This window comes from Pleurodeles waltl, chromosome 8, assembly GCF_031143425.1.
Source record: "Pleurodeles waltl isolate 20211129_DDA chromosome 8, aPleWal1.hap1.20221129, whole genome shotgun sequence".
Lineage (NCBI taxonomy): Eukaryota > Metazoa > Chordata > Amphibia > Caudata > Salamandridae > Pleurodeles > Pleurodeles waltl.
The window spans coordinates 599,436,651-599,453,609 of NC_090447.1; the positions used below are offsets into that span (position 1 = coordinate 599,436,651).

Sequence of the window (16,959 nt, forward strand, 5' to 3'; positions counted from 1 at the left end):
TCCATGGAACTATTTTTGGTTCTGCTTGACATCCATTACTTTATTTTTTTGGATTGGATTTGTGACTTTTTTTCTTGCTTATAAATGGTCATTACATCCCTGAAAGCGCAATTATAACACCAATAGATAAAGTTTTGACTCCACACCATTCCTCACACAAGGTCCGCAGAGACTTGTCCCTGGTGAACATTTCAGCAGTACCCGTTTCTGATGGGATTGTGTGGGACGAAGTTCCCTTTGAAATATACGGGTCTACTGAGGTCATTCAAATTCCATATGTATTCAAAATATTAATGACAGATGTAATCACACCCGGTGTTGTTTCTGATGACTGGGATGTCCAGACGGTTGATAATATGTTAACTGAAATGAAGGAATATTCGATATTTGAAAGTGATGATGTATATGTAGATACAATGAATTATGGGGAAATGTTCTGCTACAACAATTGGGGACTTCACTACCTGCACCGTGCAACTAGATATAGACCTGTACTTAATTACACACAATGGGAACACTGTTCAACGCCACCAGTGAGGAGACCAAAATTTATTTAGAAAAATTCACTTACTTTACTAGGCATGATGCAAGAAACTTTGGGTCATATTTTTTAAAACTGCCTCGTTCAAAAATTAGGAACATTTTGCTAACTGATACAAAACGGATGAATTCAGATGCCTTTGTTTCCTGTCTTACCATTGAAGGTTACAATCACTGGAAGAACAATATTGATTTAAGGAGTGTATGGGGAACACAGGACTGGCAAATACAGGGTAGGGAGGCCTTGTTTAGGGCATGCCTGATTCCTGAACAAATGATTTTTTTGAATGACACTGTTCAACAGACGTCCTGCCTCGGGTTAGCAAAAATAAAAGAAATGAACACGCCCAGTATCCCCACACAGGCTAAATTTAATGGTTGGCAATATTTTTCTAACACCACCGAAGAAGAGCTAGATGCAAAGGTTCAGACAGGTATCTATGAATCTTCACTTTCCAGTCCCAGCGGGTGGTTAGTTTGGCCAATAGACACCAACGGATGTCAGGCTTGATTTTTAAATTCCACAGGGGGGGTTTTAAGATTAGCCGAACAGATCCTTGCTTCATCTCGGGTCAACACACAGGGATAGTGACTACGTACAGTGTAGGTAAACTGTGTCAAACAATGGGTACAACCTAACATGTTAGCCGCAGTTAAAGAACACCTGAACACACTTTCTGAAAATATAGACTTGCAAGACTCCTTGTTGGGTCCTAGGAAACAGCGCTCTAAAAGATTTGTATATGCGATGTATAATGAGATATGGAAACTTTCTCAGATAGCAATCTACCTTAAGCGTGCAGCGGCTTCTAAGGAAAATATTGTTGCGCACTTAAGGCAGATAAATTTGGAAAATATAGAAAGAACTTTGGCAGTTGTCGATAACGGCATGAACACCCTGTCCAAAATAATTTATTCGCTCACGAATATAGTGTCATCTATGACTGATATTATTCAGTCAGACATGTCCCGTTTATACCATGGACAAAGTCAGCTGCGTTCTATCATGTAGCTTGGTTGGATGTTACAAATATTGAAAAATGGCCGTGTTCCATCGAGGTACATTAACGGTAGTGAACTGTTTGCTGCTTTTAATTTCTACGAGAAACAGACAATGGCTAAAACAGAAGCGAGTTTCACCATGCTTCATATAGAGAAGATGGAAAAGTTGCCTTTTACGATAGCTGAGAGTCCTTCGACTGTCTGGCTTATACATGGCATTATTAATCTGCCCATATCCACCTTTCGTTTTTCGCAGTGCTTGAAAAATCTTGCTGTGGGCAGGTATGAGCCAAATTTGGGTGATAGCTATATTAAGGAAAAGTGGGAGTTGCCTTTTGATTATAAATGTCTGAACGGCGAAACAGAAGTCTTGAAGCGACTGCGAGACTACTGCTGGTCATTCTATGATTTGCAAGCAGGTGTCCCATCACGGCCACTGCAATGCGGGGTCGCAAACTTGGCCTGTTTTCTTAAGGGTAGTCCTGTCTCTCTGATTCGACCAGCATTTCATGTACTTACCAATGGCAGTTACGTGGTGCTGAGCGATCAAAGCTGTTGTGGTATGCGACTGGGCATTGCCTACACAATTTCGGTCTCGAAGGTCGTCGGTTTGAGGACATGTTTTATCTCCCCCCAAACTAGATAAAAGTATCAGAAATGTGGCCTCACATTGATACTATTAATGTGAATTATGACAAGCTGAGTAGACTAAAGGTGCTACTGTTTCAGAAACAGGTCGCGTTGACATCCGTTAGAGACGTAGGCGATGCAGATTGCGAGATCATCAGCCGAGATACAATAACTATTAAATACCAACTTCCCCAAGCACTTTGGTGAGCTGGTATCCCAAATATTCAATGCTTCAAGCACTACTGGGATTGTCCACTTCTTTAAGGCTGTTGGGTCTGGATTTGTTTCCATCTTCCAGGCTATCTTTAGAGTCATCCCATCGGCCATCCATTCACTCTTTTCAAGTGTGTTTGGTGGCTTTCCTATAATCTTGGCATTATTTGGCTGAATACTGTTGCTATTTTTCCCGATTCGCAGTGGTTTTCTCTTTACAGCTACACGGAGCGATGGAGCAACTGCCACCAGCACAACTGTGCCGTGAACGCATGGTTCAGATCTTCGATGTTTCCTTGCTGGAGGAACTAGAGTGGAATTGGTCATTGTCATTTCGACCACTCCTCTGGTGCGTGCAGCCGGTCTTTCGCTGCGTTTGGTGCTACTTTGAACATTTGCCAACTGTGTGTATTGCCGTCCTGCCAGTATCTCCTGTGGACCCAGAACTGCTGATGTCCTCCATGAGGGTTCATACACGGTCGTGCCCCATGAGACTAAGGCTGACCCGTGAGGCCACTTATGAACACTCAGAGTTGGTTCTACCATCTATGGACAAAGGCACTGGCGCAGGTTGACCCGCACTTAAAACTATTGCGCACTTTTGCTCTGTGAATCCATCCACCCAAGTTATCGATCTCACATCAGACGATTTGGCCTCGTTTTTTTATGACTTTTTGCAAGGTGACTTCGGAGCTAGTCTTCAAGATCATGACTATAGTTCCACGCCACAATGATTAACTTTGGCCTGCTGTGCTTGCCATGGTTGACTAAGTCTCTTTAATATGTTTAGAATGTTCCATTTTTAAATATGTTTTTAACTTTGGTTTTTCTGCTTTGCTTTTAGCTCAGAGGAGCTTTTTAGCTTTTGTATTACCACGCCTTCGGTAGCGGCCAGTACTGGCATCATACTTGTTACGGCAATGGGGAGGGTGTAGTGAATCCTAGTATGTTTTAATGGGATAACAGGAGTTAGCTTAGCTTTTTGCTTGCAGACTTGTGCCCAGTCACCTAGTGACCTTTAAAACCTACTTAGCTTGCTCTTTCTTAGACCATTTAATTAAATCTTCTAAGATGACTGCAGTGTTTATAGTTAGGCCCTTTTTGTTTAGAGTTATGTTATCAGTGTCACCTCGCTAAGGCGTCAACTCATACAACAAAGACAAACAAACTATAGGAGCTCACATTAGAAATTACCATCCCAAGCATGAGGCGTTATCTATTGTTTTGGAACAACCTACATCAGGGATCCAAATAGATCTATATAAATACATCACACTTTAGACATATAATCAGAGGGATTGCGACCAGATACCATCGCTGCTATTGATGCTGCGTGTCGACTTGACGCTGACCCGGACTTTGTGTTCTACCGAAGTCAGAGCTTGAGACCTCATTCAAGGTAACCAGGGTTGGGGGTTACTTCCAGGGACATGGCATTGGCAGATTAGGTCTAACATATCCAGCTCTCCTCTAGGTAGAAAGTTAGGCCTATTATGATAGGGTACACGGACATATGATACGCTTCATGTCTTCCTATGCTAATACAAGATGGTGGGGGTCTTCATATTCATGAGCCTCGCCTTTACAATTCTATCTCTTGTACTGTTCATTATCCTAATCATTGCAACCAATATGATTTACCGCATTATGTTGAATAAAAACTATTGAAACATTACTGCATCTTCGTTATTGCCTGTGTTTGGTTGAGATATATAATATCTGTGAGAAAGGGGTAATCTCAGTTTAACCACGACATTCCCTGAGATGTCATACTTCTGTGTCCATGCGCGTAGGCTACCACAAATCACCTTTGCCTGTTTGAGTTGTTGGTGAGGTACTGCTAGTGAGCAGGAAAGACTGGGACTACAGTTGCGACTTGTTGTAGGACAGGCATAGTCACCTACAAACATAAGTACTGTCATCCCTAAACTAGCAGTCAAACTATGACAGGATGACTGACAGACAGGGTGAAGTCAAAGACCTCTTTGACTTGTTACTTTTCTTTTTCTTATATGACCGATACAAATACCTGGATGACCTTGACGAAGACAGATGGCTCAGTGACCTATCATGGGACCTTCTTCTCGACAGGAATCAAGACCAGGCGGGGTTGCACTTCGAGCTGCAAGAAGTTTGAGGGACTGCTCCCTCAGGGCCTTTGAGTACATGGCACAGAGGTTGATGCAGGTCTTCACGTTGGGGGTTGCGCTTCAGGCACCAAAGGCAAAAAAGAGGCGGGTCCATCGCAGACGGATGCCAGTGAAGGGCAAAGCTAATTGAAGCCTTCCCCAGAGGACATCATTGCCACACTGGGAGAAAGATTTCTTCAAATACATGTTTTTTTTATTTTAAAGTCAGTCAACAAATGAATGGGGGAGCTCTCTCTGGATCTGTGCTGACTGGCGTGAAAAGAAAAAAACTAACATCAGTGTGCTGGGGTGGTGCCTATATAGGCATTGTGCACATCAATTCCAGTGCAGACGATGCCGAAGACGCAACATGAAGCTAAACAATGCCACCTACTGGCACATTGGGGTACTGCTCATGAAAAATTTCCAGATCCAGATTGACACCTTGGGATAATTCTAAGGTAAGAAATCTGTGGCTAGAGGTCTATCAGATAAGAAATATCACAGAAACTGAGGATGTCAGAGGTGCGCATCACCGAATATAGAACCTTATTACTTTTTGATGATTGCGAATGATATAAGCAAATGAGTATGAAAGATACAATGCAGTAGAACAAATCTTTCTCTGAGACGGTTACATATATTTTGACATAGGCATGTGTTACTTCTATCTGAATGCCCCAAACCAAACTGACAACATTTATTATTTTATTTACAGGTGGTAGTAACCCAGATGGATAAATCACCTACATCTGTTTAGTAGCACCTGCTTCTGATTGACGGATATGTAACCAGTAAGGGTGCGCTTTTTCTACAAAACGCTGCTGAATACTGGCTGATATATTTCTTTTATAATCAATGACTTATTGAAATGTGTATGTGTTACTTGTGAGATGTGGTTAGATTCATCTAGTAGAACATAGGAAGGACTAGATAAATATCTGGTGCTAGACAGAAACTGCTGTAGGCAAATACAGACCGTTGGAGGCTGTATTTTCTTATTGATTGGATGAGGTTTTGAACACTTGGTGATGGAATACTACATTAAGAATTAATAGTTCTAGCTAACTTAAAGGAAAAGTTCAAACATTACAAATCTACTTTATAGCATTGCAATTTAAACCTACACCCTTTCAACACTAGATTACAGAAAAACCTTTACACTATTTATGCAATACCATTATGCAACCATTGCAGATCAGTCAAGTTTAGCTGCAAGCCTGGTTATGAGTAGCAACAAAACAGTCTCATTACAAATATCTGAAAGGTTGATGCTGAATCCACAGCAGGAAAAGAACAAGGTAAAGGTCTTTCTGGGGAATACTTACCTACCTGCAGTCGTTTCCACTTTAGAATATCCGAGGTGCCAGAGATGATCTGGAGATTTTTGTAGCATTGTTTCAGTGCACTGGCTGGAAGTGTTGGGAGGTTTATGCACTGGCTACGGACCAACCAGGAAGTGAATGTGGAGCCACATAAACTCCCTACCCCTAAGTGGACAGTTTCATCAACTTTCTCCTTGTGCACACTCAAACATGAAGCTTTGAACAATTTGTTAAGGCAGTGTGCAGCACTCTACTCTAGAACTTTTTATATGTCAAAGAGGCCACACCACAGAACAAGGAGGTGGGAAGGCAGTGAGGAATTTGTGGTTAGATAGGATATCCACCAGAAAGAGCATTACCATAAGTGAGTAACTTTTTCTTGTGATAAACATTTCTAACTGCAGATACTTTAACTTTAGGATAGATACCATATAAGTTATTTCGAAGTTGGTTGGGCAGGGGAGTGGAATCGCACCAGGTCTGCGGAAACGAGTGGGCAAAGGCCTTACCTGCTGGCCCTAGATGTTAAGACAACAGTGTTTTATACACATATGCACAGATGCCAACTGGCAGCCTGGCAGATGTCCAAAACAGGCATACCGCACAGCAATGGTGTTGTGGAACCCTTGGTGGACTATGCTTGTAAATGTTCATGGGTTAACTTTTCTAGCGCAAAGCAGATTTTTATACAGAGGGCTATCCATCTTGACATGGTCCTCTTTTGCACAGCCTTCCCTTTCTTTCCCTGGAGAAGTTGACAAAAAATGATTCTTCAAGTGAAAGTGGGACAGTCAATGGTCAGAGACCTCTGAGGGTCAAGACGATGGAGCCTCTCCTCCTCTTTTTAGGTGGGAGGTAGAGCAAAAAACTTGCAGTATAACGACTGGCTAACATGGAAGGGAGTCATAACCTTCAGTAAGAAGGCCATCCTCGTCATCTTACCAATGTGAACAGAAAGTAAGTGGAAAAGGGTGGTTGAACTGAAACTGCCTGTATTTTACTTACTCAAAGTGCAGTCTTAATTGCAATAAGAACAAAGTCTTAAAGAACAGCTGTTCACTGCCTCACAGGGCATGCACACGAAGAACAGAAAGATCAACTTAAAAATCTGTTGTGGCATCACAAACTGCTTGAAACCTATTGACACATCGCTTTATGTAATGCATGACAATCAGACTAAATGAGAATTCATCCGGTAAACACCCAAAGGCCGACAGGGTTGATTATTAACTTTTCAACGCGGTCTCTGCCAGTTGTTGCTGGGCTAATGGAAGAACAAAAAGAAAAAAAACTAATAAAAATAAAGTCTGCCTTCTTGAGGACAAGTGGATTTGGGCTACTAAATTTGTCACAACATCAAATGAAGAAAGACATCAACCACCTTAGTTGGCAAGTACAACAATTTTTATTACTGCTGCTCCATTTCCACTCACGGAGGGGTAGGTTGTGAAGAATGAAGCAGGGTCACTGCCCTGTTGCTAAAACAGGGGGTCCTTCAGAGGTGGTAGCATGACTGGGGGGCAACAGCACAGGCTTAAGTGGTCTGGGAATCACAACGCGGTGGCCGATTCCATTTTGTCATCAAACAGCCTGGAGCCATTAAAGTGCCGGTCAACTAGGGACGTTTGCACGTTGATCACATTCAAGTCCGTTCACAACACAGGTGCCAATAGCTATAATTATGAAATTAGTAGTGTCTATGACACGGTCTTAATGATGCCAGAACTATGAGGCTTTCTGGTGTAGAATAATCAGTTAAATAAGTCTGGGTCACCGAGAGCCGGTGTGTGACCGTAGGGCATAAGAATGCCTTTGGGCAAAGTCACTATTAGGGCATCACTAAGGGCTTCAAATGAAATGCAGTAATGGCTCAGTTGGCCAGCCATGACAAAGAAATCTCATTCAGCACATCTGTCCTTGTCTCAACAGCGGGCAATTGCAAGTCTAATTCATGTACCCTTTGAACCACCACTGGAAACAAGGCACTTTCTTCCTCTGGTGGTCAAGGCCACCAATGGTTTAGCTCGGTTTCAAATGTTGTGTGTAGTTCATCCTCGTTTTGGTGGTCCAAATCTAATGAGCCATTAGTACAATGAGGAAGAAATAGACTGACCATCTCTCCATCATCAGTGTCCTGAGGGACATTAGGTACGTCTTGCACTGGATCACAATCAGATATAAAGAGTCTCGAGCCTCTGATAGTACTGGCAATTTGGCAGAGGGCTTAGTTTAGATCCAGGTTGCGTAACCCCCTGGTTGTGCCTTTGTGATCTTGTAGCAGAATATGGACCTGGAGCAAGCAGACATCGGTTTAGGGTCAGAGGTCTATTTTGGGACCAGAACTTTAGCGAGTGAGGACCATTTTGCCGGTGCAGAGGGGAAGACAGGGGACGGTGTGAATCTGGTAAAGTGTCATGAGAGGGCAAATGGTGTTGGGTGCTGACTCACCAACTGGAGTCCCCCTGCAGTTTAATGAGGCCCAGCTGGAGGTGATGGGCCTCAAAGGCATACCAGAGTGATCCATAAATGTCGCTGAAGCTTTGTAGCATGGCCTCTTTGAAGGCTAACTGCTGATGGAGTTGGCCCAGGAAATTCCAGGCACACTAGGATCAACTGTATGGCTGGGTCAGACTCAGGTGGTACTGTAGACATATGATCTTTATCCTGATGACCTAGCGCCTTCAACCTAGACTTCGAGTGGTAGGAAAGGGTTGAGGCTCGCTTAGTCTTCTTGCTCTTATTTGTCAACTGCATTACTAGAAGGCTTTAAGCATAAAGTGGATTTTTCATAAGATCCTTTTATGTTTGGCAACAAAGGTTCGTCTCCCACCTGCCTTTGTGTATATACGGGTATATCTGGGACACAACTTAAGACACGTGGTTCTGGCCATTTCAGCACAGCTTGAAAGCAGTCCTTTTTGGTGGGGACATTGTTCCCTAGAACCCTGTTGTAGAAATTTGGAAGTTGTCAAAAGTTGGGCCTGGAGCATAGAACAAAGCCACCTACTGGTGCAAGGAAGTACAGTTTAAAAAAATATAAATTATATTTTTTTTAAACGGGGTCTGGTATGGAGCCCAATGAGATCTGGGAACCTGCGGTTAAAAATATCCATCAGAATAATTGATAAGTAGTGTTTACAAATAAGATCTGGACCTTGAATCCAGATGCATGAGGCTAGGCATAAACTTGTGACACAATTACATTATCCCTAGAGTAATGATGTGCAAACTTCAAAAATAAAGGAGAAAAACCTAACAGTTCTGCATGTACTCTTAAGGTGTGAAGTTTTCACCCAATCACAATGGCTTTTAACTTATTTAGTAATCTATAGAAATGTATTGCAACATTTTTAAGGTATATCATAAAATCTTGATCTCTGTTTTCACTTTCAGATTGTTAACAGCTTTGGGAAAGAAGTTTTTAAATATTTTCTTTTTAAAATATTTGTTGAGTATAAAGGATTCCTATAGTTAAAGGTCTGTGTAAAATTAAATCAAAAAAGTATTGACCTTCATTGTAATTAAAATGGGCGTGAAATTTCTTTGACTGCAATTTAGCAGCATTTAAAAAAAAAAAAATATACAGGATCTTCAAAAATTATTTGCAATAGCATCTTATCACTCATTACAATTTATACTCTTAATATGTGCATAATATTTTCCTAATAGTTTAACCGGCTTCTCTTAACACCACCAAATTATCTGCTTAACCTTCAGAGAGATTTTTATCTACAAGATTACTGCATACATAAACTGTGTAAGGATTTACAATAAAATTCTCTGTGAAAACAGAAAACCGACCTGTTACATATGGTTCGAGAGCTTTAGGCACCAAGCTCCTTGCTATTTTCAAATCCTCTGCAGAACAGCTCCCAGATTCCAGCCCGCAAGCCATTCCCATTCGCTTTAATACTTCAATATCATCGTGGATTTCAAACGTATTGTCAAAATTAAAAAGGTATTCAAATCTAGAAATTGGAAAGGAAATTTACACTTTATCAATTTGACTATTCATCTTTATAAGACTAGTAAAAACTGAATTAAGTGCCAGACAAAAACGAATACAATTACTAAATCTATTGAATTAAGTTACATGTGTATAGTATTATTTTGTGATGCTAATCAATATTTAAGAGTTTGTTCATCATCACGCTGCTTATACATATGGGCCACAACCTGTTTATTATCAAGGGATCACAAGGCAATCTGAACACAACACAAGAACAGATGAGAGCTGGACAGAAATTTCCTACTGAATCAACTGAAACTACCTAAGCTGTCATATTACTTATAGTACTCATCTAAAAAAAAAAGAATAAAAAAAAAATGCTTGCCATGTCAGCTATTATTCTCAATAACACAAATTGATCTAATTATGGGATCCAGAAACAAGCAATATATACTTAGCAATGCTGCCTTTCGCATGCCCAATCATAGCTACTCTCACTCTTCCACAGCACTGTCATCAACAGCAGAGTTACTGCCGCACATTCGATTTCCCAACCCTCGTCATTCACAAGCAGTCCTCCGTTGCCAGTTGGGTCTTAAACCCTTAGGTTTCAGTGTCACGGCAAATTGTCTATTATCTATTTACAAACTTCAATTCACTAACATCACAGTTTAAAGTCAGGTGCAAGCACATCAGCAATTTTCCCAGACCCTAAATTTGGTCTCTAATCGGCATTCTGAAACTCCTGCCACAGTAGTCCTCTTGATAAGGTACATTATGACGACTTCAAGAATCCCTGCAGAAAACAGTTGCCACAGTACCAAGCACAAAAATTCATATGTACAAGTAATAGGACCTCGGTGCAGCATTTTTATTTGAGATGGTAAGCAAATACAAACATGAGATACGACAGCCTGGAATGCAAAAGTGCAGATTATAATGCCTCCAAACAAATTGCCTTGCATACTAAAATACCACCCTGTGAGGAATACTTTCACATTGAGAGAAAATAAACCACTTGACCAGTCTATGAACAAAGTCAAAAGGGGGTGTAAACAAAATTCTGAGAACCAATGGAGCACGGCCAAGATGGCAGACTGTCTTCTCTACAGCTTCATTTTTGGTTAGTTGGTGAGGGGTGCAGTGTGGTGCGGTGCAGCTAATCAACGTCAGTCAAAAATTCATTCCTGCCACACTGAAATCCCACCGAATGGTATCTGCATGGACGGACCGGGCTAGTGAGGTGCTGTGGTGCATGGATTGGATGGCTCTTGGCTTCTATGGACTGACGGGATGGCTTGCTGTCCCCATGAGGGAGACTTCACAGTAGGAGGAGAGGTACTGTATAGCTAGAGTGAGTTCCCAGACCCGGAGGCCTGGAAGTGGAACAGGCCTGGGAGCCGTTGCTTCAGCCCAATACACCCCTGAATGTGCTGTGTGTGTATGTGTGTTGTGGAATACCAGGACTGATTGCAGCAATGGCCCGCCCCTGAAAGTGAACAGCCAGATTGGGACCTGCCAGAGGCCTGGTCATGGGATCGCAGCACACGCTTGGGGTTGTTTAGGAGACTCTCCCTAACCAAACAGCGCTGGCATCTTGATACAACATATTTGGGGGGTCAGGGGGATTGGTGAGTGGCATGACCGGATTAGCGTTTTGGGGGAACTGGGGTTTTCTCACCCCCTTCCTTTCATGCCTTTCTCATAGTGGCTTACCACACCAGCCTTTGGGGTGTACTCCACTGTGAGCACATAGACAAGACTGCTCAGCACTCACGAGGACACTCAACATGGCATAAATATAATTACAACTACTGTGATAGTTACATCAGATACCTTAAGGTCCACCAAATAAAGTGATATACGCAACTTATGTGTGGAGTACCTGAAGCCACAGAAGGAATACAAGGAGGAAGTGTATCAAATAAAGAAACACCAAATACTCATGTGCAAACTAGAATGGTGCAAGAAAAAGCAGAAATACAGCAGCATCCCTCGATAAAAAGGAGCACCACACACAGACACTCAGGAAACAGAGCAGCTCAATGGAGTACATTTGGCTTATTCCCGTACAACTCTTGGGAAGGAGTCCTTAAATGATTAAAACAATATCAAGCAGGAGTATACTAACAGAACGACCAATGAAAAATAATCACTGAGGCACACGGACACTAAGCATTGCGAGTTATTACATGAAAAATCAGTACGAATAACTTACTTAAAACAAGAAATAAGTGTCCTGAGAAAATAAAGCCTGAGAAACAAGTAAATAATAAAAATTAAGAAGGCAGCCAACGTAAAAAGAGCAAAACAATTAACAGCACAGGAATCTGTCACGCTTTAGACTCATGGAAAACTCCCAGGAAGGCAAAAGAAGGAATGTGAACTACCAAACACTAGAATCACAGGAAGAAAGGTTTGCAAACAACTCCCCAATCAGACTCCAAAACTGATTAAAGATCCACCTTCTCCGCTCTACGCACATAGAAGCCAATTGCTTAAAAGGATTTCTGTAGTGCAGTCTACTTCAATAATATTACATAGAATGATTTTCTTTCCGCCTATGAAGTAAACTCCATATATTATAACAAAGGTTTAATCACTCAAATCGTTCATGTGCACCACTGCCATGAATCTACGAGTTTTTGCAGAGAAGCTTCAACACATGGAGAAGTCTCATGACAATGAAAGGAAATTTCGGCAGGCTGGAGTGCTTCCAGACCATGGCGCAGGAACTCTAACTCCAAGTGAACCAACCATAGGGCTGTAGCAAATCACCCCCACACACCAAAGGTTGCCAAACCCACGCTGTGTGTGGCCGGGTTTGACTGCAGTCAGATAACCCCACACCGCATTCAGCCTTCGGTCGTCCATGGCAGGGGTTTGCACCTTTGCCACATGGCCATGGCGTAGGAGTATCTCTGTGGATCCCCCACCCACCTCCCCAAGCCTATTAATGCCCTGGGGACACCAACCCCAGGGACTTTATTGTTTATTTTAAAGGGGGGCACAGCCCCACTCCCAGACCCTCATTTGGTCTTGGGGACCTCATAGCCTTATTTATTTTAAAGGCCCTATCCCTCACTGCAGGATTTATTTATTTTTAAAGGGGAGGGGCTGCATGGCCCTTTCTCCTATTATGGGCCTGGGAACCACATCCCCCAGGGCTAGATATATGTTAATTTGGGGGGTTGAGGCATGTGCGTGCTCCCAACCAGTGCCTATTATGACCCTGGGGACCTAATCTCCCAGGGCTGTATTTTTTTTTTTTTTTTAAAGAGGAGTGGGGCCTCCTCTGCAAGTCCTATTTTGCCATTGGAACCCCATCCCCCAGGGCTCACATCAATTAAAAGGTGGGTGCCCACCCAGGCCACCCACCATGCTGCCATTGGGGGCTGCAGGGGGAATACTAGGGTCCCTGCAGACACAGCCAGCTCCATGGAGGGAGAAGCTATTTATGCTGTTCGCTTTGACTGTGCGCAATGTCTTGATCTGTTTCTCTACCTGCATCAGTGTGGCAGGGAAACAGATCAAAATTATGCTCCAAGCTGGCAGGAACACTTTTAAAGGTCCCACCAAATGGGATAAGACTTTGTGTTTGCTCCTGTTTGGCAGGAGAGTTAAAAATGATCCAATAGAATTTTCCCTGCCCATGCCAGAGACTTTTTCGTTTTGGCAAACCTCTAAAACAGCTGATCGTCCACCCAGTGTTCTCTGGTAAGACTAATGTAAAAGCTCAGTGCTCTTTTGGGTCTAATCAATTCGAGTCTCTCCTCCCTTCCGAGGGTTGAGACAGAACAAAGAATGCTGGTAAGATGATATGGTGACCAACATGGAACGGTGTCACATGTTTCAGCATGAAGGATGCTTGCGTCTGCAGAGGCAGTTTTTTAATGGGAAGACAGTGATAAATGGTTGAGTAGGTGTTGCTGCAAGACAGCTTGAAACCCACTCACCTAATGTTCTAATTTTATGGTTGCAAGGAACACGGTCTTAAGGGCAAGAAGCCATAGAGGAGACACAAAACCAAACATCAAAATGTCAGATAACTTTTCCCTGGAGGTGGTCAATCTGCTGAGACTGCACCAAGTCACAAATTTACCTCAAGTAAGCATCTGTTTGTGGCATGAAGTGCTGTAGATTCACCCCTTTGCATACTTCTCCATTTAGTGTTGGGTCCGGAAGGTTGCAAGATGTTATTCTTCAAAAAGTCTTGAGTCATGAGGTGTAGTGACTCCTCCTTTTGTTGGTAATGTGCACAGGCATCCAGTCCACTGTTAGATTATTATCCCACAGGCAGGTGAGAATGGAGTGCAGTGTGAGAGTAAAACCAATGTCCATACCAATGTATACAAGTAACATAGTAAAGAGACTGCAACAGCAATAGGTGTGCGGTGGGTAGGGTGGGTGCTTGTGAATCTACAGCACTACATGCCATGAACAGACGCTTACGGGTAAGTAACATTTTCCATTTGATGGCACGTGTGGCTGTAGATACACGTGCCCTGCATAGACTGTAAATCAGTGTCCCCGAAACAGCAGTGGCTAACCTGTGGGTTTTGCAGTGGTCTGCAAAAGTTTATGTAGCACTGTCAGGCCTACATTTGATTGCTGGCATGAAGAGACATCCACACAATAATACTTGGTGAAGGTGTGTGGTGTGGACCATGTAGCTGCCGTACATATGTCAGCTTGGGGAATATTTCCTAAAAAGGCCATGGTTGCTTCTAGTGCTCTATGAGGAATAGGTAATGGTCTTTTGGCTTTAGCATAGTAAATCTGGACACATTTAATAATCCATCTGGCTATGCTGGCTTTAGATATAGGGTTTCCTTTGTGAGGTGGTGAAAAAAGCAACAAAGACTTGTTTCTGCTTTCTAAAGGTTTTAGTTTTATCAATGTAGAACATGAGCGCTGTCTTAACATCCCGAGCGTGAAGAGCTCTTTCAGGAACAGAATCTAGTTGCAGAAAGAAGACTGGCAATTCGATAGAATGATTAAGGAGGAATTGAGATAGCATCTCTGGTAGGAATTTAGGGTTGGTGCGCAGAAGTACTTGATTCTTTTGTATTTGGAAAAAGTGTTCAAGCCTGGGGCTCACTAACATTCCTAAGTGAAGTGATAGTGACTAAATATATGCCACATTCCATGATAAAAACTGAAGCGCACACAAATGTAAAGACTCACAAGTAGGACACATGAGTCTTGTAAGTACAATATTAAGATTCCAAGAAGGTACTGGGGGTGTCCTTCATGGAATCACTCGCTTAAGTCCTTCCATGAATGTGCTGATGACTAGAATTTCGAAAAGGAAAAGATGCTGTCTTTTCTGAAAGTAATCAGCTATGGCGGTCAGTTGAAGTCTCATGGAAGTACACACCAGGTTTGCTTTTTGCAAATGAAGAAGGTAGGAAAGAATATTCTGCACTGTGACTTTGAAAGGGTCCAAGTGTTTGGACCAACGATGGCTAACAAAATGTTTCCAATTTGCTGGGTAACATGCTCTAGTGGTGGGTCTACATGCCTTCTTAAGAATATCCAGGCATTCTTGAGGCAGGTTAAGGTATGCAAACTCTATGACCTCAACAGCCATAACACAAGATTTAATTCCTTGGGATTTGGGTCCCTGATTTGCCCATGGTTCTGAGTGGGATGGTCTGGGTTGAAGGGAAACTTCTTGTGAGTAACTACTGATAGTTCTAGAAGGGTGGAGAAACCATGGTTGCTGGGACCATGCGGGAGCTACCAGAATCAGAGTGAGGAATGTTTGCCTGAGCTTTCGGACATGCAATGGAAGGAGAGGGAGAAGTAGAGGTAGAAAAGCATAGGCAAATACCCCTGACCAGTTCATCCATAGATCACTGCCTTTAGGCAGTGTGGAAACCTGGAGGTGAAGTTTGGGCATTTTGTGTTTTCTTGTGTTGCGCATAGGTATATGTCTGGGAACCCCCACGTTTTAAAATAAGGGAACAGGGCTTGTGAGTGGAGTTCCCACTCTGTGGACTTGTTGCCGCATTCTGCCGAGGAGGTTGGCAAGGTTGTTTTGTGCCCCTGGAAGATGTTCTACTAGTAGATGGATGATGTGGCTAATGACCCACTGCCAGATCTTCTAAGATAGGCAAGAAAGCTGTGGAGAATGTGACCCCCACACATTTCTGCACATAATACCTGGCTGACATGCGAGTGCGGATTAGGACAACTTTGTTCGTCAGTTGAGGTGTAAACACTTTCAGCGCTAGTAGAACAGAAATAAGTTTTAGTTAGTCGATGTGTGTAGGAAGTTGGCCCTGTATGCACTATTTCAAAGTAAGGAATAGTATGCACAGAGTCCAAGGGTTCCCCTTAGAGGTATGATAGTGGCAAAAAAGAGATAATACTAATGCTCTATTTTGTGGTAGTGTGGTCGAGCAGTAGGCTTATCAAAGGAGTAGTGTTAAGCATTTGTTGTACATACACACAGGCAATAAATGAGGAACACTCACTCAGAGACAATTCCAGGCCAATAGGTTTTTGTATAGAAAAATATATTTTCTTCGTTTATTTTAAGAACCACAGGTTCAGATTCTACATGTAATATCTCAAATGAAAGGTATTGCAGGTAAGTACTTCAGGAACTTTGAATAATCACAATAGCATATATACTTTTCAAATAAAACACATATAGCTATTTTAAAACTAGACAGTGCAATTTTCACAGTTCCTAGGGGAGGTAAGTAATTGTTAGTTCTTGCAGGTAAGTAAACCACCTACGGGGTTCAAGTTTGGGTCCAAGGTAGCCCACCGTTGGGGGTTCAGAGCAACCCCAAAGTTACCACACCAGCATCTCAGGGCCGGTCAGGTGCAGAGTTCAAAGTGGTGCCCAAAACGCATAGGCTTCAATGGAGAAGGGGGTGCCCCGGTTACAGTCTGCCAGCAGGTAAGTACCCGCGTCTTCGGAGGGCAGACCAGGGGGGTTTTGTAGGGCACCAGGGGGGACACGAGTTAGCACAGAAAGTACACCCTCAGCAGCACGGGGCGGCCGGGTGCAGTGTGCAAACACACGTCGGGTTTTCAATTGGAATCAATGGGAGACCAAGGGGTCTCTTCAGCGGGGGGGGGGGCTCCTTGGGGTAGCCACCACCTGGGCAAGGGAGAGGGCCTCCTGGGGGTCACTCCTGCACTGGAGTTCCGA

The 16,959-nt window shown here is 42.9% G+C and overlaps 1 protein-coding gene across 21 annotated transcripts in view; it reads right to left on the minus strand.

Annotated features, from left to right (window-relative positions):
• The window catches only part of TFDP1 (transcription factor Dp-1), a 439,810-nt gene that overhangs the window by 137,940 nt on the left and 284,911 nt on the right, over window positions 1-16,959 (minus strand). For all 21 annotated transcript variants that reach the window (XM_069204640.1, XM_069204648.1, XM_069204654.1 and 18 more), the window contains one exon: window positions 9,641-9,807. In XM_069204640.1, the coding sequence (XP_069060741.1) occupies window positions 9,641-9,807 (167 nt within the window). The remainder of the gene's footprint in view (window positions 1-9,640; window positions 9,808-16,959) is intronic.